General features: G+C 43.7%; 1 protein-coding gene across 1 annotated transcript; it reads right to left on the bottom strand.

Moving 5' to 3' along the window:
- Positions 1-4,343: 4,343 nt before the first annotated feature.
- UPRT (uracil phosphoribosyltransferase homolog) lies at positions 4,344-23,891 on the bottom strand. The gene is made up of 7 exons (XM_006917041.3): positions 23,411-23,891; positions 15,069-15,111; positions 12,835-12,904; positions 11,761-11,823; positions 9,921-10,082; positions 9,201-9,299; positions 4,344-7,278 (listed from the first exon to the last, which is right to left on the bottom strand). The coding sequence occupies exons 1-7, from the start codon at positions 23,743-23,745 to the stop codon at positions 7,172-7,174; spliced, it is 879 nt and encodes a 292-aa protein (XP_006917103.1). The 5' UTR covers positions 23,746-23,891; the 3' UTR covers positions 4,344-7,171.
- Positions 23,892-24,323: the final 432 nt, after the last annotated feature.

The following is a 24,323-nucleotide window of genomic DNA, read 5'->3' as shown; positions in this document are numbered from 1 at the left end:
CTAAAGTAAAAAAAAATGCCAAAAAATCCCCAAAGGCAAGGTGACCAGTCCCCCCAAATTACTACATTATCAGAAATGTCCAATTTTCAATAAGAAATAATGAAACATGCAAAAAAACATGAAAGTATGACTAATATACGAGGGAGGGGGAATCTAGTAACAGAAACTTCCTTTGAGAGGGCCCACGTGTCATACTTAGCAAAGATTTCAATGTAGCTATAACAAATATGTTGAAAGAACGAAACCATAATTAAAGCGATAAATGACACTTATCAAATAAAGAAAATCAATAGACGAAAATTTACCAGAAAGCATAAAATTCTGTGATTGAAAAGTACAATTGAAATGAAAAATTCACTGAGGTGACCGACAGTAGATTTGAGCTAGAAGATGGAAGAATCAGCAAACATAAAGACAGATGATGGAAATTATGTCATCCAAAGAATAGAGAGAAAAAAGAATGAAGAAATATGAACAGAGAATCCAATAAATGTGTGACATCATTAAGCACATCGACATATGTGTAACGAAAGGACAAGGAGAGAAATGAGGGAAAGGAGCACAAAAAATATCCAAAGAAATAATGGCTGAAAACTTGCCAGATTTAACGAAAACCACTAAGTTGTGTATCCAAGCATTCAATAAACTTCAAGTTAGATAAAAGCAGAGATACACAGCCAGATAAAGTAAAAATTATGAAATGAAAAGACGAAGAGAAAATTTAGAAAGTAGCAAGAGAAAAATGACTCACCATGTATAAGACAATCTCAATAATAGTAACAGTTTGTTTCAGTGTAGGCCCAAAGATAGAAGTATGATATATTTGAAAGGCTGAAAGAAAAAAATTTTCAAACAAGAATTTCAAATCTAGAAAAACTATCTTTCAAATATGAGAAAAACGTCAGCAAAGTGGCAGCATAAGTAACTCTAAACTTCTGTCCTCATAGAAACATTAAAAAAACCCATCAGAAACTGTTAGGATTAACTTTCTCATATATCTGGACGACAGTCAATCTTGACAGCAACCAAGCGAACATTGACTCACGAAAAAGGAAATTTGCAAATGCTAGGACGCTTCGTGGCATTTGACTTGCCCTTGCCACGTGCACACCCTCCTGGGGGTAGTGGCAGCCTTGGAGAGCTGGAAGACCATGTTTCCACTGCAGAATCCTGGTCTCTAGTTCCAGAGGGAGCAGAGCAGAACTTCCTCTGCTTTAACATGTATATGTCTCTTCTAACCTGCCTGGAGGCAGCCCAAACGACTGACGCCAGGCATGAGTGTCAGTTTTTCCAAACTTGGAACTCGGTCTGGAAGAGTAGTGGGCATTGCTGGAAAACACTGTAGGGAGAAGTGGAAACCCACAAATGCTTGCACAAAACATATGGCTGAGACAATATACCACTTAAAGCCTGAGAGGAAAAGCCGAGAAAGATTTTTTGGAAAATCAGGACATATAAAAACACCCATGGAATTTAGACACCCATGGAATTTAGACACCCATGTACATGTCCAGGGGAAGGTGCATGCTCGGAAAAGACCTGAGAAGGTCTAAGCTTTCATCTTGGGCTTCTCCTTGGCTCAGTGCAAGTCTCGTAAGTGTTAAAGGAGTTCCCAGCCCATAGCCAATATGCAAAAGCCAGAAGAGGTGTTTGTTTAGGGGGGTGATTTTGTTTTTCATTTATATTTCTTTTGCTTTCCCTAACTTTATCTTTAGCTCCCGGCATTCGAGAAAATCTCTGTTAAAACATTAGATGAACATGAGTAGAAGTGAAAAACTTCACTGACCATACACAAGAAGGAACATAGTCTATACCAAATAGTTTGTAAAAGTCACTAAACAACATATAGTGAAAATTTATTAAATAATCAAAATATAACACTGGAAAATATCTATTTAATCAAAAGTAATCAGTAAATGAGGAATACAGAAAGGAAAATACATGAGGCACATAGAAAGTAAAAAGTAAAATGGCATCATAAATCCAACTGTTATCAACATTTTTTAATAAAAAGTCACTAAACAAATGGACTACTACAGCCTTCAAAAACAAAACAAACAATGCCAGCAAACCACAATGCTATGAACCAAAGTGTGCCCAGTCAAGATCATAGGCTGGTGCCTTAGTCCCTAGTTTAATGGTATTTTTGCATACTATATAGACATAATTTTTTTAACATTTTATTTCTTTTTATTTTCCCCCTTCCCCCTTCTCCCTCCCTTCTGGTAAGCAAGGCTATCATTTAAAATAGAAGGACAGATAATGAGCTTCCCAGATTTAAAAAAAAGCTAAAGGAGTTCATCATCAGCAAGCCATATTACAGGAAATGTTAGAGGGACTTCTTTAAAAAGAAGAAAAAAGATAAAAAATATGAACAATGAAATGGTAATAACTACATTTCTATCAACAGTTACTTCAAATGTAAAAGGATTAAATGCTCCAAACAAAAGATAGGGTGGCTTAAAGGATAAGAAAACAAGACCCTTACATATGCTGCCTAGGAGAGACTCACTTCAAATTGAAATATACACACAGACTGAAAGTAAAAGGATGGAAAAAGATAGTTCATGCAAATGGAAACAACGATAACAAAAAGCTGGGGAAGCAAGACTTTCTCCAGACAAAATAGACTTTAAAACAAAGGCTATAACAAGAGACAAAGAAGGACCCAATTATCCCACTTCTGGGCATGTATCCAAAGAAACCCGAAACTTTTAAGGGACATGTGCATCCACATTGTTCATTGTAGTATTATTTACAGTAGCCAAGATATGGAAGCAACCTTGGTGTCCATCAATGGATGACTAGATAAAGAAGAGGTAATACACACACACACACACACACACACACATGCACGCACACACAGGAATATCACTCAGCCATATAAAAGAATGAAATGTTGCCATCTGTAGCAACATGGGTGGACACAAGAGGTATTGTGCTGAGTGGAGCAAGTCAGACGGAGAAAGACAAATGTCACACGTGGCATCTAGAGAACAGGGTAAACGAACAACAGAAACAAGCTCATAGACACAGAGAGCGTTTTGATGGTTGTCAGATTGTGGGGTGAGGGGAGATGTGAAGGGGGAGGGGATTAAGAGGTATAAATTGGTAATTACAAAATAGTCATGGGGATGTAGAGTACAGCATGGGGAATAGAGTCGGTAGTATTGTAATAACTGGTGTATGTGTCAGATGGGCAATGGATTTATCGGGGTGATTACTTCGTAACTTACATGTCTAATCACTGTGTTGTACACCTGAAACTAATATGATATTGTATGTCAACTATAATTGAAATATATAAAACAATTTTAAAAACATAAAAAATAACGTAAGGACAGATGTAAATCCTATTTTATCTGTAATTCAATGTAAATGGATTAATGACAGCAGACTTATCAAAAACACACAAGAAAAAGAGTGAAGTAATGTCTTTAGAGCACTGAAAGAAAAAGCGCTGCCAACCTAGAATTCTATACCGGTGAATTGTCTTTCGAAAGAAGTTACATGGGTACAAGTGACTGTGATTAAGTTAAAGGTGTACACTATAAGCCCTAAAGAAACCACTAAAAAATCAAATTATTATGCCTAATAAGCTATTAAAAGAGATAAAATGGAATTGTAAATAATGATTAATCTAAAAGAAGGCAGAAAAAGAGGAAAATATGAATAAAGAACAAATGGGCCTAATAAAAGGCAAACAGCAAGATGGTAGATTTAAAACCAAACAATAATCACAGTAAATTAAAATGGTCTAAACATCCCAATTAAAAAGCAGACTGTCAAACTGAATAAAAAAGCAAGATACAACTTTAGAGTGCCTACCAGAAACCCAGATTAAATATGAAAAAAAAAATGAAAGAGAGAAGAACGAAATTATTAAAAACAGGAATGAGAGAGGCAGTATCGTTACATATTCTAAAGCTATTAAACAGCTCACTCCGGATAAAATAGAGTATCTGAAGAGTCCTAGGTAGTATATATAATTATAGTCATATATATTTATTGCCTTTACTAGTAATTAAACTTAGAAATCAGCCATGTATAGTTTATTTTCAACACAAGTATTTCAGTGCCTTTGTAAAAAAAAAAAATGAAAACACAAATAGGTTAAAAGTAAAAGGATGAAAAAAGATATCTATCAAAATAAAAGCTGGCATATTTATATTAATAACAGCCAAAGTAGATTTCAGAACAAAGAATATTAACAGGGATAAAAGGAGACATTTCATAATGATAAACGTTCAATCTATCAAGTAGACGTAACGACCTTAAAAGTTTATGCACCTAACAACAGAGCTTTACAACACTTAAAGCAAAGATAGAACTGAAATGAGAAATACACAAAGCAAAAATTTTAGTCAGAGATTTCAATATCCCTCTTTCAATAATTAATAGAACAAAAGGACAGAAAATCTCTAAAAATATATGACTTGTTGACAGTGAACACTATCAATCAACTTAACCCAATCAACATTTATAGAGCAGTCCACCCAACGACAGTAGGATACACATACTTTTCAAAAGTGCAGGGAAGATTTACCAAGAGAGGCTATATGCTGGACCATAAAACAACTCTCAGTAAGTTTAAAAGGATTCAAATCATATGAAGTATATTCTCTTAACTAAATTAGGAATTAATACCAAAAAGGAATCTACAAAGCCTATAAATATTTGGAAATTAAACAACACTTCTAAATAACTCTAGATAGAAGAAATCAGAAGGGAAACTAGAAAGCATTTTGGCACAAGTGGACATGAAAGCAACGTATCAGAACTTGTCGGATACAGCTAAATCAGTATTTGGAGGGAAATCTGTATCATTGAATCCTTAAGTTATAAAAGAAGAAATGTCTGAAGTCAAAGCGTGGCCACCAGACCAGCAACATCAGCATCAACTGGGAACTCAGAAATGCATGTCCTCAGACCCTGTTGTAGACCTGCCGAATCAGAAATTCTAGGAGTAAGGCCCAGCCATCTGTGGCCCTCCAGGTGGTTCTGATCCACATTTGACTTTTGAGAAACACTTCTGTATACTGTCTGGGTGTCATTTTTATTTTGTTAATGGTTCTTTCTTCAATAAGGAATCTACATAGCTTATACTGCCCTGAGGTTCATGTCATTAAAAAGAATCTTGTTATTTTGTGTCATGTACAAAATTTCCTGGGCCCAAAGAGTCCTGCAAGATAGTAACCTTACAAATAATGCCTCGTTTGCTAAAAAGGTCCAAATTTCAGAAGACGTAGTTAAAATTTTTCTTGAAATCTGCAGGGGGATAGTAGACAAACACCAGCGGGAATGTGACCCCACTGAATAACTTCTGCTGGTTACTGTAGGAATTCCCCCCATGTGGAAACCAAACGCAGTCAACTCCCCATCAAGTTAAGTGATGAAAAGGAACAGAGACACATTCAATCCGAATGGCTGCTAGTATAAAAATAATTCACTCAAAATATGGTTTTATATCGATACTTGAATATGAATTTGTGTGATGTTCTAGACTTCCAACAAAATGTCGAAGCCCAGACATAAGCACTAAGTCAGAAGCACTGACTCCTACACTGGTAAATATCACCTTTCCAACTAATTCAACGTAGCCATCTAAAGCGGACCCTGTCTCCATCTCGTTTGCTGGCTGCCGTCTTTCCTGGGACAAGGAGAAAAACATTTTGCCTTTCATGGGCTTCAGTTACAAGCTTCTTCTAATCGGGAATAAACAAAATCAACATTGTACCAAAAGACTTAACTGACAAGTAGAGACAGTAATTCCAATAAGGACACGAAAGCAACATCTGCCATGGAAGAATTATAATGTGAGTAATCTATCGATTAATCTCACTTTATTATGAGAGTCCTCGAACAGCAAGACAAAAATACAGTGAAGTCCTTCTAGCATTCCGAGATCGCAGCGGGAAACGCAGTCCCTCCCGTCCCACAGCAGCCTTCCGAATCCCTCGCCCTCTTTGCTGACTTTCACCAGCTCTGGCTCTTTCTAACACCGCCTTCTGCTCTTGCTTTTTCTTAAACGGCGGCCCGCAGCGGCTGCCTCTGCGGCTGAGAGGACAATTAATCAAGTAATCGGCCAGTTAGAGTGTTTTAGTATCAACGTAAAATGAGATCGGGGTTTGACGAGCAAGTTTTAGAACAGAAACTGTGATTTCTAAAGTGATTTATCTTCCTTTTAGAAGCCTAAATACGAATACATAGATTTTAAGGACTTAAAAAAATATATCATGGTATTTTTCCCATTTTACTATATCTACAGTTGACAAACATGCAAAATAATTTCCGAATCAAAGGCCTCTAGCAGAAACATTCAAATTAAAAATCAAGCATTTTAATCTAATTATTAGCCATAAAACCCAGCAAGAAACTGTCCTTCCCCCAGAAAAACCACCACCAGTTCCTTGCTGGGGCACCGAAGGCATTAACGGTACTTAGCCCTCCCTTGTCAGCATCCAGACATCTCCGGTTCAATCTAAGCAGGTAAACGTTACAGTTCCCCTTGCAGGAAACGCCCCAACTTCTTTACCTACTTGGCAAGGCACCGACCGGAAATACACAGGGTAGGACATGAGCCATGAAGAACATAATGGCTTGACTGAAGGGCTAACCATATATGCAACTGAGTGAAGATACTACGGAAATGGAAGATTCCGGGAGAAAATGTTTTTCATCCTCTCCAAGGTACCAGCATGTATAGTAGAGGGAAGTAAAGAGCTGAGGAAGGTGACAACAGAACTGAACCTACATAAACGAGGCTCCCTAGAGCTAAAAACCAACTAACGAAGTACAATAGCGGGCCAAAGAACTGACTCCCGTTTGAGTTTGATTTCAGGCTGCAAGCGACCTGCACACTGAGAGGTTCATAACTGAGGGAATAGCTTCGATGCACTGAGGGCTCAGCAATTTGCATAAAGAACGTTATCGAAATATTTTCTAAGAGTTGCGCGTGTGTCATTGTTGAATTTGGTGTCAACGGTCAAGAAATAACCGAATAAAATAAATAAGCCTCAAATATTTCCTTTCAACTATACCCACTTCTAAAAATTACAAAGCATCTTTAACACAATCTTCTCTGCCATTCCTCAAGTGAATTCGTAAGACAGACAGAAACTCAAAACATAACTGTAATATGACACAAGATAATGAATTTTCCTTCAATGACTTAGTCTGTGCCAAAGTATTTCTGTCCAAAATGTGTTGGTGCAACAGGATGAACTTCTGTAGTTAAAATCGTGATGTCTGGAAACTCTTGAATGATTGATTTGGCACCTTCGAAAAATAAGAGGAAGAACATTGTTATTGCAGGACTTTTTGGTAACATTAGTTGCAGTTCAGGAATTTTATAGTCAGTCTCTAGGTCTCATATTGACCAAAGACAGAGAGCAATGACCTTTGGATACCTAGCCAGACTTGCATCATCTCGTATTAGTTTTTTGTAATGTCTGATATCTGAAAAGCTTTGATAGTAGTCAGACTACATTCCCGCCCACTCGCCCACCAATAAATTCTTAAATCAAATTGTTTTCTATCCCAGATTTGAAAAATATACTCAGCTATAGCCACCTTTCCCCTGAAGAGTCTCTTTTGTTTTACTTGAAAGGCAGTGGGAATAGAGAGGATATAGTTCTTTCTGAAAACAGGATCAAACATGAGATGGTTTTTCAACTGGAACACAGGTGCAAGGACTTCTTTCGTAAGTCCGAGCAAGGTTGCTTTGTAGGAGTTGGTACTCCAGACTTGGCAGGGCAGGGCAGGGCAGGGACTAGAGAAAGGGACCAACTTAGTACCCCACTCAAACTAAAAAGCCACAGCTAGGCCGCCACAGAACGTGACTTTTTCATCTCTAATGTCAAGCAATTGGATAGTCTTGTAATGTATACTATTAGACCTAAGACAATTACTTTTCTACTCCCAAAGACAGAAAACCTGATAATTATTTGATTATCTCAATGTTTACAATGCCACCTGTAATATTTAAGTGGATGACCAAGCAAATCACCCTTTGTCGCCAGCGACATCTGACCCACAGGTAATTTTTTAAAATTAGGAAACAGGAAAATAACCAACGGCCCACTGAACGCAGCCCTCCCCAGCTAGACACACTGTAGCCTCTTCAGGGCTGGCTGAGGCTTGGGGCCTTTCGAAATGAGAGCCCGTCCTAACTGGGAGCCACATATTTCTTTCTTTTCAATCATGAAACAAATGCACATTCATTGTAAACATTTGAAAAACATCAAAAAGCTTAAAAACAAAACAAATCACTTAGAATCCAACCATCCTAAGATAACCACTACTGTGTATTTTAAGATGAAATTGAAACGATACTGTGCGTCCGTCTAGTCTCTCGTGCTGGGACAGATTTATTACGTTCCCTAAGTCCAAGTCTGATTTTGGTGGTTATAACAGTCACAACTTGTATAAGCTATCTCTGAACCTGCTGATGACACTCAACACTACTCTAACACTCTTATTTTTTTATCCTGCTCTTTTATATTACCACATAGTTTTTTTGATGTCATTAAATATTTTTAAAAATGATTTAAGTTACATAACGTTACATCCTTTGAATATATATCTGTTTAACCATTTCATTATGGTAAGTCATTTACATACTTTCAAATTTTTTCTTACACTAAATGTAAATGAAAAGCCTAAAAGCTAAATTTCTATGTGCATCTATGATTACTAGGATACTTTTGCAATTGTCCTAGATCATATGGCAAGAAAGAAGGGTCTTAAATGAGGCTCACCTCCCTCAGGAAGTGAAACACACGGTTCTATCACAGACCCTTTGAGCAGAAGTCTAGCTTAAAACACTTGAACTCTTTGCTACACACTGCGAAGCTGACTTCAGTAAGACCACGGGGGCTAGCTAGAACCTCGCCCTTGGGAGCAGAGGGACCCTTCGGCTATTCGCAGGCTCTACCCAAACAGGGCCACCAGGAAAACGAGCGCGATCCCCTTCATTGAGGTTAGTTCAGACTGTCTTATTTGTATCTGGACAACATCGGAACGGTGTGAAATATTGTCAGTAAGCTTAGAATGACAAACACACGTAATAACTACTAAAACTAGATTCGGATTTACTGTGGATGCAAATAAACTTCATCAGGAGAAGAGGCTGGACAGATGCACACTTACCCACCCAGTGACCGTCCGGGGCCCCCGTTACCGCCTCGCGCTGAACTTACCGTGAGGTGTGGAGAACAGGCTGAGAAGGATGATAACACTGGGCTGGACTCCATGTTCTAGAAGGACCTTTACGGCTTCAATTACAGTATTCCCAGTGCCTAAAATCAAACGACAACCAAATGCATCGCCGACTTTAACATTTGTCTCAAAATGTGTTTGACGTTTCTTGAAGTAAAGGCAGTGTAGTAGTCTGACATAAGATGCCACTAGGGAAAGCTTCATTCGAAGGCACCTGTTCTTTACCGAGGACGTTATTTTCAACAATGAACACGACACATACGCTTTTCAGTTTTCTAATGCACAAGCCCTAAATTCATCCAGTACTTGAGATGTCAAATTTAACACACGGCCTCCACCCCCAACCCTAGGAGATCATGCCATGTGTGAGATCTGACTAAGCTTCAGGCACAGAACAGAAGAAGAGAAAACGTATCATCTGCAGAGGGGACAAATCCTTGAGAAAATCAGGCCGTAACTCACTGGGCAGAGAGGGGATATATTTCAATATATTTTCAGTTTCACATGTTTCGCCTCATTAGATCCTTCGCTTCTACGTGTGCGTTTTCAGAAAGAGGCGCTCCGGCGCTGATGGAGTTGGGCTAATGTACACTCTGTTATTACAAAGTAAGACTGTCCAGTGAAGTGCCCAGGGCGACTCCAAATCTAACTGACAAAAAACACATTTGGAAACAGTTTTTGCCTTCGCTCAAGCCACTCACTGAGAATGGGGTACATCAGAAGGACTTTTCTCCTGTAAATGTCTGGAGGGAACTTGGCATAATATACTTTTGCTCGTTGTGTCTCCTCGTCACTCTGGATCAGGATCTTCCCAATCCGTATGGATCGACAGCAATCCCGTAAACCCTGCTCCATCGCCTCACCTTGAAGAAGGAAATAAAAAAGGCGAAAAGGGTGAGGGGGCGATCGAGTGAAAGAAAGTCCAAGAACAGGCCGAAGGGCATCGTCAAGATGGAAGCAATTCTTACGCAAACAGGTTTCCTTTTGAAATGTTCATATTTCCTACTCAATGCAGGTCAACGAAACTAGGTTACGGGCTGGTCAACGCAACTGTAGGGTAAGCTAGTTTCATTGCTGGCTTGCGACTCTGGAGCTGTCATGCTGCCATAATTACAGGAAATAAAGTGTTTTGTTAAGCTGAGCTTTTCCTCGCATTATTTTAAGAGAGCCTTTAAACCGACTAAACCTGTTACTTTCATCTGAAAAAAATATGCAGGGTCATGGAAGAACGGGGGCTACAGACCGAAGGACCTCCTTTCAGATCCGGGCGGCATCAGGAGACGTCGCTTAGCCCCAGCGTGGCTTCGGTGGCAGAGGCTCCACGGGCAAATAGTGAAAAAATACCATATTGTTCCCTCTCCCCTCAGAGGACCACGGCCAACAGCACCACCCCCGACCCCGGTTTCTGAACACGGAACTACTTTTGAGTGTGAATTCTTTGAAGGACGTGTTGGCCAAAAGTCAGCCATCCTCATACCACCTTCCAGATTTTAGGCCACTTCAGAATTCTACTTGTACGATTATTTACTCAATCGTCTTCTTTAAATTGTTTATTTAGGGCAGGAACTGGACTAGAACAGAAGAAACTGTGCCTTAAAAGCCTATGTACGTTGTCGTCATCAGCTTTAAAAGGTTGAACAATATTGTCCTAAAAATCCTATCGTTGTTTAAGAGCTAGTCTAATACGAAGGGCGCTTAAAGCTCCTGTTTCACTTGACCTATTCAATTGTTCACAAACTTCATAGTCAGAGGAAAAAAGGGAATGCTTATATGTTATAAAAAATCATCCGTTTCCAGCGCAAGCGAGCGGGGCTTCCACTGTACCTTGGATCCTGTGCAAAAAAGAATTAATCCATAAAGTTGCTAGATGGAAATAATCATCCCCACGTACAGGTATGGGTTCTAATTACAGCCCCGTGATTTGGTGAACAGAGGTTGGTTAGGAAGGGTAATCGGTTGTACTCAAACACAAATCCAGCATTTATAAGACCAGTATTTGGAAACAACAGCGAGTGCTTTTGCCTACATGATCACAACTAAAAAAATTGAACAAGCCATTCGGTCCATTTCCTGAGAGGGCAGGACTGTTCCGCACACAAAAAAACCAAAACCAAAACCAAACAAAACGAAAACAAACAAACAAAAAAAAAACAACAAAAAAACAAAAAACCAAGAACAAATATTTTCTCCAGCCACGCATTCACAGTACTGCAGGTCTGAATTTGTGCCACAGTCCATCGAGCTGCTCTACTCTCCACAAGACGGCACCTCCGCATCCTCCTATCCCCCCACTGTCCCCTGAATCTCTTTGAACGCTGGCTTGCCCATGGGGACAGGCGCCAGGAAAGATGCTCTGTGGTCGAAATCAGCCAAACTCAGCAACACACAGGCCATGATTTCGAGGCACCATGAGGACAGACAACACAGACGGTGAGATTCAAGCTACGGAGGGCTGCAATCACGACAAACAAGACCACCTCTCTCCCGGGAAAATGGCAAGCGCTTCCATGCAAACAGACAGTCAAGCACATGCGAACCTACCGCTTCTCATTATGCTGACCCCACAGTTTCCCTTCTCAAATTTCACTCCTTCATACTTGTACCCTGTTGAGGAAGAAAACCAAAGAATTTGTCTTTCATTACTGGACCAACCTACTTATTTGATAATGTGCCTATGGTTTAAAGCAGATGGGCACTGTGCAGCCCTTGTCCAGAAGCACTGTGTGACATCTTAGGTTCCCCGTGAAAACACAGAGAAGGGGCAAGATTTTCCATAGCTATTTCTTAATTCTTCATAAGAAGATCATTGGCAGATGTGGACTTCATCAAGCAGGAATAGGATACATGGTAGTATGATCTTCACCAACACATTCGTCCAACTGAATTCAGAGAATGCTATAAACCCCATAGATTCGAACCGGCGCCCTGCTGTGAGCCTCTTTCTCTGTCCCTGTTCGTGACCCTCCATTCTGCCTTAAAAAGCAGAAGGGAGACAGGGAAGTAGTTGCCAAGATATATTCAACCCTTGGTTTCGTCCTGGACTTGTATCGGTTATGACACAGCAAGCTCAGCCCCCGATTTCTGTGAAGTGGACTTTGAAAAGCACGGTTTCCATCATTTACTAAAACAAAACACATCAGAATTTCGAATCCCTGAAATACGGGTCTTTGGCTGCTTTCTATTTGAGTAGAACAAAGCAATTCTCCAGTTCTCAGCGTTTGGGGCTTTGTTTTCCTTTGTTCTCATCCTCGTACCTGGAGTTTCAATGGCCAGCAGCCCACCCATTTGCTAACGCCGGCAGCTTCCCCGCAGAGGTGAAGATGAGCTGCCGGCAGTTCTTAACTCTGGTCCGGATGGGACCAGAAAGGCGACACCTGCATGCTGAAGAATACTGATTAACCTTTAACTTGAATCGACAAGCAAAGCCATCGAGAAAAAGCCGTCCACATAAATTTCTTTACTAAATGTCTCTGGGTTTATTAAGTTGCTTAGAAGAACAGCTCCAACTAGACTCCTCAGCGTATATACTGATTTACTGCTTTCTTCCCATGTCCCCCCCCCACACTTCTACCTGATTTTCTATGATGAAAATATAAGAGTAAGAGCCCTGGTTACCTGTGGGAGTGGTGACCGTGCATTCTTTATACGGTAGCTGATTTAATCCCTCTTCCACAACCAGTCTGATCTAGAGAGTCAAAGAAAGAATAAGTTGAAAATCTGCTAAGAATCTCCTGTCACCTGTTAGCCTCAGGAACTGAATACGAGGCAAAATTAAGGAACACACTAGGCAAAGATTTAGCTTATGGAGTAGGAAGGGGGCCCCATCACATGTCAGATTCAGAGATAGATCCAAATGCCCGGCTGCTTGCTGCTAGGTGTCCAGACTTGGTCAGGGACATGAGTGCCAACAAAAGGCTCAACTACCCCTTCTGATTGGCATTCAGTCAGTCCAGGACAAGTGCAGCAAGTGACAAGAGTCACGGTGACACCCTCGGAAGGAATACACTGCTGATTACCCTGGAAACAGTGCCCGGGGGAACTTCTCTGCCTCGTCTAGTACTTTGAAATTGTTAAGTTTGATCCTTTTTAACGAGGCCCACAATAATGCCAATAAAGCCTGAAGCTCCTTAGGAGGAAACAAATGAATACATGAGGTCGAACCAATTTCCTGAGCTTGAATGCACTGGGCGTCTCAGCCGAAAAGAGAAAAAAGGCTCCTAATGATCTCAATGTGTGGGTACAGAGGAGAGATCCCAGCAGAACTTCCAGAAACAGGCTCCAGACACCAGGTATGATGTTCCTTCCTCTGCGCGCCTGGACCCTGAGAGAGCCCAGGTCCCCCCTAGTGACAGTGTTGTAGAGACTCTTACCTCCTGCCCACCTCCTGCAACCCTGGCACAGAAATCTGTGTGTCTGAGCCTTACAGGACAACATAAAACCATTAGGAGGGCGGCTAAGTAAATCTAGAGAATTTGAGATCTGAGTGCTAGGGAAGCCGATCTTGATAAACTCAGGATGGAATTCATGTCAACCACAATGGGACAGCGTACTAGAAATCCTCAAAGCTAGAACCCTAAATAGATGCTCCACCGCCTCCCAATGTCAGGACCTGCACAGACAACCACAGAGGACAGAGCGGCCCCAACAATCCCCTCGGCTGACTTATGTCCTCGTCTTCATGATCTCATTTGACTGAGATATAGTGCCTGTACTTTCAAGGGAGCATTTCACAACCAGCACGATCCTAACCCCCACTTTCCAGAGAAAAAGGGCATAAGGAAATCAACAGAAAGAAAAGGGAACCAGTTTCTACCATTGAACACCAAGACCTCTGTTTTCCCCACGGCAGCCACTGACACAAGTTCCTTCCTCCGGGAATGTCAGTTACATTTATTTCGATGCGACTCAAACTCAAGTAATTGTAAATAGAAGTGGCCTCTGAACCAGGAATATTTAAAGCCAAAAGTGGATTAGGAGTCGTGTACATTCTTTTGAAATACAAATTTTTCTCAGGGAAAAATCTAAACGAACATTAATAAGCCACGTTTCTCTCTCTCCCAAACTAAATACTGACAACAGTATTTAGGCTGTAAACTCCACGAGGGAAGGACCACGTCTGTATTTTTTATTTTATCTCCTCCCCCTGTGACACTGCCCAGGACAGTGCCTGACGTACGGGAGTTCGATGTGTATTTCCTGCATGGATGGATGCTAACACGCACAGGAGAAAATGCGTCCACTTCATTCCGAGCACTGAGCACGCTTAGATATGATCACAAGGATGAAACACGGTGCTTGCCCTGAAGACAACCCAATGTGGCCTGAGATCCTTTCAGATCTCACTAGCTGAGGAGAAATGAGCTTGGTCAATCCTTAACAGAAAGTCCCCGAGAAAAGCAGAGATGGTCCAACTTAATACTTCACGTGTGAGGACGGTACAGAAGAGAAGAGGCAAAATAAACACCCCGCGTAAACTACGAGAGGTATTCGCTTTTACGCATTAGATGGATGTCATTCGGGAACTACTAGGTCTCCTTGCACGCTTGGTTTTCCTTTAATGTACTTCACTGCCCTAAGGTGAGGCATTTAAGGGTTACCCACGACCAGGTTAGAGGCAGCGGCACCTGAGAACTACAGGGAATGAGTCCACGGGCAATGCTTCGAGGGGAAAGGGATCGAGACCAAAGCTTCAATGCGAGAGTGGAGACCGCGTCAGAAGTCTAGCGAGATGATGGTTACTCGGCACAATCTCTCACCCCCAGAATGCTCTAGACCAAAAAGTCCCTTGGCCCGCAATGATTATATCACTAGGAACAGTAATGAAATGAAAACGGAAAGCTTCCACCTACCAAACGATCTGCAGAAAACATGAAGTCCCCTCTACTGGCTGTCCTAAAAAAAAAAGAGTACAAGTCTTAGTGGAGATTAGAGCTTTAAGGCGAAATATCACTTAATACATATAATAACACTGACATTAAAACCTATCATGTAGCAAAAGCTTAAAACTTTACATGGACAGACTATTACTGAGGCAAGATATTTTTCACCAGGATACAGGAACCTAGATGGAGTGCCTTAGTAAATATTCTTGAAAATACCTATTTGATATCCACATTCGAGTCCAGTTAAGAGCAAAACTTTGCAGTAAGAAAATCGGCTTCTCCCTCAGTTTCGCCACTTCCGTTCGCCTTGATCTAAAAGCCCTGTTACCAGAAGTGACCCATCGACCTGTTCTCTGCTCCTTTGTGGAATGAGAATGGGCCACGCGAAAAGTCCTGTACTTTTGCCACTGCTTTTAAGAATGGATAACCCAATTTCTAAGCCCCCTTTCACAAATTATTCACTGATAATTTGTTCCTTTTGCCTGTTTTCCAATCAAATCTTTCATTCTCGAGATCTTTCTGCTATTTTTCCGTACATTCCTTTCTGGTCAATACTTTCATATCCCGAGGGACCCAAGTGACAACAATGTAGGGTTGCAGCCACCCACAAGCTGTTAAGCAGCCAAAAAGGGAATGTTAAAGGCTGACTTTTTTCCTGTTCATAAAAATCTAGCGCTGTTCCTCGTCTTTCTCCCATTCGAGTTAAACGATTCACCCGAACAGGATGATGGACCTAAAAATCCCCATCTGCCTATACGCAGCCTACCGAAGACGGCCCGACACAGCATCAAAGTGGCACATGCAAGCAGACAGTATCGCGACATGCCGTTAATTGTGGCTTTGTTTTTTCCAGCTGTATTTACTTCCTTTCACAAGGAAAAACAATGAAATCTTCCAGATACAAATGGCATTAGGGCTCTTAGAGTGACCACGGTCCTATCATATTACAGATATTAATGAAACCGACAGCAAATCGGAACAGAGTAGATGTGTTAGGACGTGGCTTTTAGTTGGAAGTTTTAAATGAGCCCTCCTGAGGAGTCACAGCTGCACGGGAGTCACCGTAGGGAGGAGGTGAGAGACTTCAAATGTTAGTCAAGCCACAATCACAGGCGGCACTGCGGTGACCAGCCCTGGGCCAGGCCCACCACCCCCTCAGCCCTGCAGGGCAACCGGGAACCACAGGCCATTCCCGGTGGCTAAAACCCTGGGGACGGGAGGATTAAGGCTGGGGACTGCAGCAGGCCTCCCCCTCCACAGTCCCGCCTTTCCACGGCGCGCTCGTCCCGTCCTCACTGTGTCCGGATGCACGGAGATGGGGGACAAAGGCTTTTAAACGCTCACTCGCGGTTCGAAACTGCTGGACACACTGCATTCCCTGAATGCTCGGCCCCCTGCTCGCCCTCTTTCCACGTCCCTCTCGGTCCCTCTCACTGTCTCTGTGACTGTCCGTCTCCCTCCCTGCGTCTGAGCGGACACCACGCTCTGTGGACTGTTCCCCCTTTTCTAACAAACCCTCCCTTTGACTCTAACTTCGGTGTGTGTTGAATTCTTTCCGCGCTCTCCCAAAGGACCCTCTTCTCTCGGTGCAGGGCTTGGTCTACCCCCACCCCTCGGGGACATTCGCCTGTCCCCGGCAGGGCGGCGTCTGGTCCTGTAAAGCAGGTTCTACAACGTAACTCTGCTTAAGATAACAGAAGAATGTTCTACTCTTGAGATAACGTCCCCAACTTACAGTTCCAAGCTGTCTCAGACCTCTTTCCATTCCTGACCACCTGGCCATCGCCCTGCAGACCCAGCCACGCCACCAGGAGGTGAACAAGTCAGATTCCTGGAGCTGGAGCTCGCCCAAGAGCTGACCCCTCAGCGCGGCCCACAGCCCCGAACGCCTTACGCTCGAATACTCAGCATTTTTTCCCTTAAAGGCCCTGAATTTGAAGTCACTGGGGAGTTCCGGCCCATCTGCCTTGCTTAGTGCGCCACAAATAAAGCAGTTTGAAATCCCCCAGTGCTGAGCGGGGGATGGGGGTGGCGGGAGGACGGGGCTCTTCCTGTTCTACACCAGCATCCTTCATCTCTACCAAAGAATCTTTACAACATGCTTGTCAAAGAAGAAAAAGTCAGCAAACTACAAAAAATAAAAACACTGATGCCTACTGCCGTGTTGGCTAGACCTGTACAAAGCTGTCTAGGCAGCCGGAACACAGGTTTTCAACAGGAAAGAAAAGTCTGAATTTATCTTAAAGAAATATCTAGTAACATATCTTGGGAACGACATCTGAAATATTCCTTTTTGATTTCTGGACAGTCATGCATAAATTTATCACATAGAAAAGTTATATTAGGTTATGTGATTACAGTTGTCCAGATCTGTTGTTTTATTTTTGGAATCAGACATTTTTAATACCTTTTCACACACTCACCCAAGATATCAGCTTCAGGTAACTTTTGCATAATAAGCACCTGCTCTACATTCCAAAAAAGGTACACACTATGAGAACCTAATATGAACTGTCATCTTTTGATAGCGTATTTGATTTCCAACGAAAGCATTCACTGCTCCAAGTCACCCCACTACAAACGGCAATTACTAACCTATCTCCTGCTGTTTCAGACACACTTCAGATCCATACTGTTTACTTCAAATCGGTTTCTAAATTAAATACAGTTAGAATACAATAATTTGGTTGCATTTTTGAAAAAGCAATAGCGGTCTTCAATATCCACATCTAAATCTGTAACACTGTTCACACTAGAGTTTCCTAAAGCAGATATTTACTTGTTAGATCAATCTGAGTTCCAAATATTCTCTGAGCCCTTCCTTCAGGCCCACCATTGGACTAAATTATTTAAGAAAGGTGCTTGAATGTAAACTGGACCCCGGGTTTTATTCATGCCACGTGCTGTTTCAAATCATAACTCTATTCTCTTTTGTCTCAAAATCACTGTTAAAAAACATCTCATACTAGGAAACAAAGTTCTGAAAGACATTTTAATCACCCCACATAAAATCTCATGCAAAATTATTAAAAAGCAATCAATACACTGGCACATATCCCTGGAATATTCTAAAACATATCCAAGGGTCCAAATATCAGATATTTAAACGGTGATATCCTCAACAAGGGAATGTTTGCGAAAAGGTAATCAGTTTTTCGATATGTTTTTATAATATTTCTCTCCCTGCGAATCATCATGGCATGTACATACAATGCAAACGATAAAATAAAGAGCCTGGCAGGCACATAAAACTTCATAAAAATGTTCCCTCCGGAGGCAGCTGTAACACGGCTTGTAGAGCATACGCTAAGGTGTACCCTTCCCCAAAATGACTAAATATAAACCTCTGCCCCATAACTTGAACCAATTTAATGTAATCACGTCCCAGTAGCACTGAATTAGCTGTCACTTCGAAGATGAGGATTATACACAAGGACTGTTTTCAGCATTTGGTGTCGGAGGAGTTAGGGCTGGGCACACCAGATTTAGCAAATAAAAATACAGGATACCTAAATTTGTATTTCAGAAATGCATCCCATGCAACGTTTAGGATATAGTTATATGAGAAAAGTATATTTGAATTCATATTTAACGGGGTGTCCTGTATTTTACCCGTCAACCCAAGGAAGGGAGAAAGAACGACATGGACTGGAATTCAGCTCTAAGTTGTTTTTATTTGTTTCTTTTTTTGTTTTTTAAGCGACAAGGTAAAGGGAAGTGGCTCATAAAACCTTTTCTGGCAGGTTTAAGGCAAAGAAATGTTTCGTTTCAAGTTAATGTTTAGTGAAAACTCTGAACACATAAACTTTCCACAGCTACTTTCTTATTATGTGACCGGTAGAATAATGAATAGCTCCAAGCTTGGTCATGGTATGCAGACGATTTAGAAATGGTTTGCCTTCTTCCTGCCCACTCAGAAAAACAAATGCCCACTGAAGTACCCGAAGCAAACCTAAGCTGAAGGGGAAGTTGAAAAAAATAGCTTTTACTACCTGCCAGGTGCAAGTCATCAATGCTACGGCTCTTTAGCTCCTTCTTTAAAGAGCTCATAAAATAGTGTCATTAATTATTTACCAGCACCTCAAAGCAGAGTTCAATGTAAACATTCAAAGTCAGGTAGAAAAAGAAGCGAAAGGATCATTGCCCTCAGAACCCAGGTCTCGGTCCTTCCAAAGTTCATTTATTTGCTTTTTATAAGGATTGCAACATTAATGCCGCTATGTGTCAGGTACTGTGACAGGCCTGATATTCTTTCTTCCTCCCTGGAGTCCAGACGAGTAGGCGACACCTCACACGGATAAATATTCCAGCAGGAGTGCGACTTCCTCCGTCTTGGCTTGAGAGTCAGTTCGAAAATTCATGTGGAAACCGCAGGGAACCAAAAACATGCTCGCGTTTTAAGCAACTTGCAGGTGACAGACTCTCCTGTGAGGGACGTTTTGCTTTTGTACATTCGAAGGGAAAAGTTCCGAGACCCGTCCGGTCTCGGGGCGGTGCCAGGCCAGGCTCTCTAGGGGCTGCGTTCGGGGCGTGGGGTCCCTGGCTCGGCCTACACGCCGGAGCTGAAGGCAGGCGATTCCCGCTGCAGGGGGCAGTGGCCTGACCGCAGCGCGACCACCAAGGTGTTTGTCGAGCGACAGGTGCTCAGTCTCCACCCAAGGGACGACAGGGCCGAAACTGAGAAGAGAAAGACCCCCCAAGAGATTCAGACGCACAGCTTCAGGCAAAAACATCGTGTCACCTGGTCGGATGAGCCAAATCCCACCAGCTGCACTCACAGGAGGGCTGCAGGGATGTTCGTCCATCCTGGGGTTCATTTTCTCCCCTCCAGGGAACTAAGAAAAGGTTACGAGACTAAATGTGCTCTTTCCTCAGTGCTACTTCATGGACGAAAATAGCTAAGATTGCTCAGCTTTCACCCAAGTTTCGTCCTGAGGTCACGGCACACGTCTTCCAGAAAGTATGCCGGACACACTCACATGCTCCCCGGCTCACGAACAGCTTTCCTTCCATGTTTCCGGAGACGAAAGGAAACAAGAACCTGGGAAAGGAAGATGATCTTTTAAATCCACAGCGTTGCCTTACATACGAGTCATGAAGTATGTGGGAGGGAAAAGCACATCACACTCAGGTGTCGCTGGGTTTAGTACGCAGAGGAGGCAGGAAGGGGGGCGTGTGTGGTTTCATCCACTGCGACAACAGGAACTGGAAAGGAACGACGTCATTTCTCTTCTGAAATTCATCAGTGACCCATGCGTGACGGAGTCAATCACCTGACCAGGGGCGTGTTTAGATTACTGCACTCTCACTGAGAAAACCATCCCCTGAAATTCCAATAATACCACCGACATACTATGTTGCAAATACCGTACATTTCCAAAAATAAAGACGTCTGAAATCAGTCCGATGTGCTTGATCTTGCTTTATACGGTCACAGCAACACGCGGCCCTGCCGGCCCAAAGCCCTGAGTAAGACGGGGTGCGATCGAGGGGCGACTCCTCCACCAGACCTAGGGAAACGTTCCGCTTACTAGCGGTGCCCTACGCGAGCCCCCTAAATGAGATGGAGCAGGTCTTGTTTGTGCAAGGGGTGCCAACTTTCGAAGAGAAAAGCAACAGAGGTCTCCGCTGACGGATTCGATGAACGAAAACAAAATTCAAACGGTCTCCGGTCTACATAACTAAGTCATCAAAATTTGTCGCGAGTCTTTCCATACTATTTGGTAGCAGGACAAAAATTACCTAGAATCTCTCAGCGTCGCATTTTAAAATAAGGTGAGTTGTATGTACAGTTTAATTCCTTTTACTGTCTCCCGAAAGCTCAAGAAACCAGCACTTATGGATACCATCAGAACCATCCCAACACGAAGGCTTGAAACGCCGTAAGTGTGCACAGCTGTTCCCCGTTTATAATAAATGTTCAGACAGCAAAGTATCTTGTTGTAGCCTCCCCAGACCTCTGTGAGATGCTACCAACGTCCTCATTTTACAAATGATAAACTTGAAGCACAGAAACGCTAAATATCTTTCCTAAAATCACTCTAGATCCCGTTGTCTCCCTCCAAACTCGGGGGAAAAAAAGATTTCACTTACACCCAGGTGTACTATACAACCCAGGCTTTTCTGATTAACACAGTAGAATCAGGTATTGGTCTTCTCATATACGAATGCTGAATGCCATGCCCTCGCCAAGTTCCACAGTGACAGTTCACTCTTATATTGTCATGAAGACCCTTCTGTACAACCTAATGAAACCTAAGGAATCCTTACCCCATAAAAAAAGAGCACATGCAAATGTTCGCAGCAGCATTATTCATAATAGCCAGAGTAGAAACCACCCAAATGTCCATCACCTGAATATCATTCAGCCAAAAAAGGCATGGTGTATGACACAACGTGGAGGAACCCTGAAAACATTACGTTAAATGAAAAAAAGAAACGAGTCACAAGAAACCGCATGTCGTACAAGTCCGTTTGCACGAAATGTCCAGAATAGGCAAATCTATAGAGACAGGAAGTAGATTAGTGGTTGTCTGGGGCTTTGGGGGGTTGGGGCAAATGGGGAATGACTGCTCATGAGTATGGGGTTTCTTGTTGGGATGATGAAAATGTTCTAAAATTGATTGTAGCGATGCTTGCGCACCCAAGAACATACTTAAAACCCACTGGATTGGACCCTTAAAACAGTGTATTGTAAGCTATGTGAATTATATGTCAGCGAAGATGTTATTTTAAAAACAAGCATTAAAAAATGCACATACGGAAAATAACATTTGCCAGATAATTTCTGAAGGTTCACGAAAGCTCATCTACAGGTGCAGTGGGGTAGAAGACTCAAGGTCAGTAACTCCTGCTCTAGAGAAACAAGAATCATCATCCTATTTTCTTTGTTTTACAGATAAGTTTATTTCAGATTCCCACAGCACAGCTACCAGGCCTATGCTGCCTACGTTTGAAGATCACACGATCACAGTGGTTTTCAATACACAGTCATTAAAAACAGTTAAATAGTATAGTTTCATAACAATAACTTTTGAGAGCTTTAAAAGGGACCTTGAGTAACTGAGTATTATTTGTAAGGCATGGCTGGAATTCAAAATGTAGAAGATACAGTTTTTGTTCTCAAGGAGCTTAAAATCTAATGGATGGCGAAAGATCAACACAGAAATAACAATATACGTAATAAAAGGTGAATCTTGCATTGAATAGGCCAAGGAAGAGGGGCGGAAGAGTGATTAAAGGAAAGCTTCTTGGCAGAGGTGGACTTTAACGCTGTTTTTCGCCTTGAAGAATAGGTGGGATTTGAACACGCAGAGGATTAGAGAGAATTTCAGATGGGAAAAGGAGCAGGCATCCCTTCCGAATCGTTCCTGGGAACCACGAAGAGGGACCTTATTGTCACGCCGAGGGTCCTGGCCTCGGTTTGGGAGGCCACGGCAAGCTGCCGGTCAAAGTGGTGTGTTAATAGGGTTGTGGCTGGAAGTGGGAGACGGGAAACTTGGAGCAGGGACACAAATAGGGGACCTAGTCTAATGGTGTGAAGAAAAAGTTACTAATCTGATTTCGCCAGTGGCATCGTGGCTCAGTAGCTATTTAGAAGGATCAAGGCACCCGCTGGAAAGTTAGAAGCCACTCATTTAAAGTCCTGCCAGTAGAGAAGACAGCTGTAGCTCATCGTGGTACACATGTCCCTTGAAAAACGCCATGTACAACATGAGTTTTGAGATTTTAATTTAGCGTTTAAGGTGAAGGTCAGGCTACGCTGGCTTGTGGGATGAGGAGGGGCGCCGAACGCTGTGATAAGCGTAGCGGGCACCGGTAACGTTCTCCAGGTGACAGTAAACAGTGCCGAGAGGAGCTGGACTGTGAGCGTGCACGTGACCGAGTCAACGTACGCTCCGAGAAATGACACGCCCGCGATAGCGAGCACGGCGGGGTCGGCTGGGCACATTTTGTCGCCATCGCTCTATTTGTTTGTGCCCGAGGTGCCTGGAGGTGGCCTGTAACCTTGCGGGGCAACCGTGCCTGGGTCACAGGGTCAGCACGCGGCCCGGCGGCGGACGCGCAGCACAGCGTGGCGCGTGCGCCACCCGGGGACTGCGTTCGTCGCCGCTCAGGGGGGCCGAGAGGAAGCGGGACGCTACCGAGAAGGTCCCTAGCGAGCACAAAGCGACCGTCAGCGGAGAGACGGGGGAGGACGGTTGGCGAGGCGGGCTACGTGCCGCTCCCCTTCACAGACCAGGCCCGACGTGCCACGGCCCTTGCCCCCGCGGGGACCCCGGCTCCCGCCCGCCTCCGGCCCGGCTCACTTGTCGCGGATGATGGTCTGCAGCTCCCGGATCTGCTCGTTCATGGGCAGCAGCTTGAGCTGAGCCCCGATCTGCCAGGACACTTCGCAGTCCCCGAGGCTGCTGTCCGTGCTGTGGCCGGCGACCCCGCAGGCCTGAGGGGTCCCGTCGGCGGGCGCGTCGCCGTGGGCGTGCCCCGTGCCGAGGCTGGGCTTGGTGTCCGAGGCGCCGCTGCCCCCGGCATGATCCGCGATCTCGTCGCCAGGTCGCGGCGGCTCGGCGCTCGGGGTCGAGGCAGAGTTTACTTTTTGGTTGTGACAGGGCATGGAGTCCGCACAGCGTAACCCCGTGGCCATACGCCGCACGCCGGCTGTCCCCGCAGCTACGGACCCCTACGGACAGAGGACAGCAGGGCCCGATGCTCACGTGCCGTCCCGCGGAACCTCCGACCCGCGGTGCCCTCTCACCCCGAGGTCCCGGCCGGCTCCGTGTCGCCGCCGCCGCCCCGGCCCCGCCCCCCGGGCTCCGTCCTCGGCTCCCGCCCCTGCCACTCCGCCGTGCGCGGCTCCTTAACCCTTTCGGTGTCCCGCTGCGACACGGCCGCGTGGCGGGACCGTCTTCCGGGCCACCTGGGGAATTGTGCAGACAGCGCGAGTGGGGAGCCGGGAAAAGCTGGGGTGCACGCTGCAAACTGACCGACTGCGCACGGAGCACCCCGCCTTTCCTTTCGCGTCCCTGGGTTCCATCTCAGACGTCGCGAACGCGCATCTGAAATGCAGGCCCTGGGAACCCGCACCCCAGCCAGCTCTACGACGCCTCCGTACACGCCGACGTCGAAAATTACTGCCCACACGTTCTCCGCTCGAGCTTCTGTGCTGAGTGGACAGTTTCTTTCTAACTCTTCAAAAGAAATCAAGGGGTAGTGGATGTGAAA

This window comes from Pteropus alecto, unplaced genomic scaffold (genome assembly GCF_000325575.1).
Source record: "Pteropus alecto unplaced genomic scaffold, ASM32557v1 scaffold587, whole genome shotgun sequence".
NCBI classification, from domain to species: domain Eukaryota; kingdom Metazoa; phylum Chordata; class Mammalia; order Chiroptera; family Pteropodidae; genus Pteropus; species Pteropus alecto.
This window is presented reverse-complemented; position numbering and strand designations above follow the sequence as displayed.

Coding starts and splice junctions, on each gene's coding strand:
- UPRT (XM_006917041.3), bottom strand. CDS start 23,745: ATGGCCACGGGGTTACGCTGTGCGGACTCCATGCCCTGTCACAACCAA. Junction 11,824..12,834: donor CACGGTCACCACTCCCACAG/GTAACCAGGGCT, acceptor CTTCCTCAACAG/GGTACAAGTATGAAGGAGTG. Junction 10,083..11,760: donor GGTCAGCATAATGAGAAGCG/GTAGGTTCGCAT, acceptor TCCTTCTTCAAG/GTGAGGCGATGGAGCAGGGT.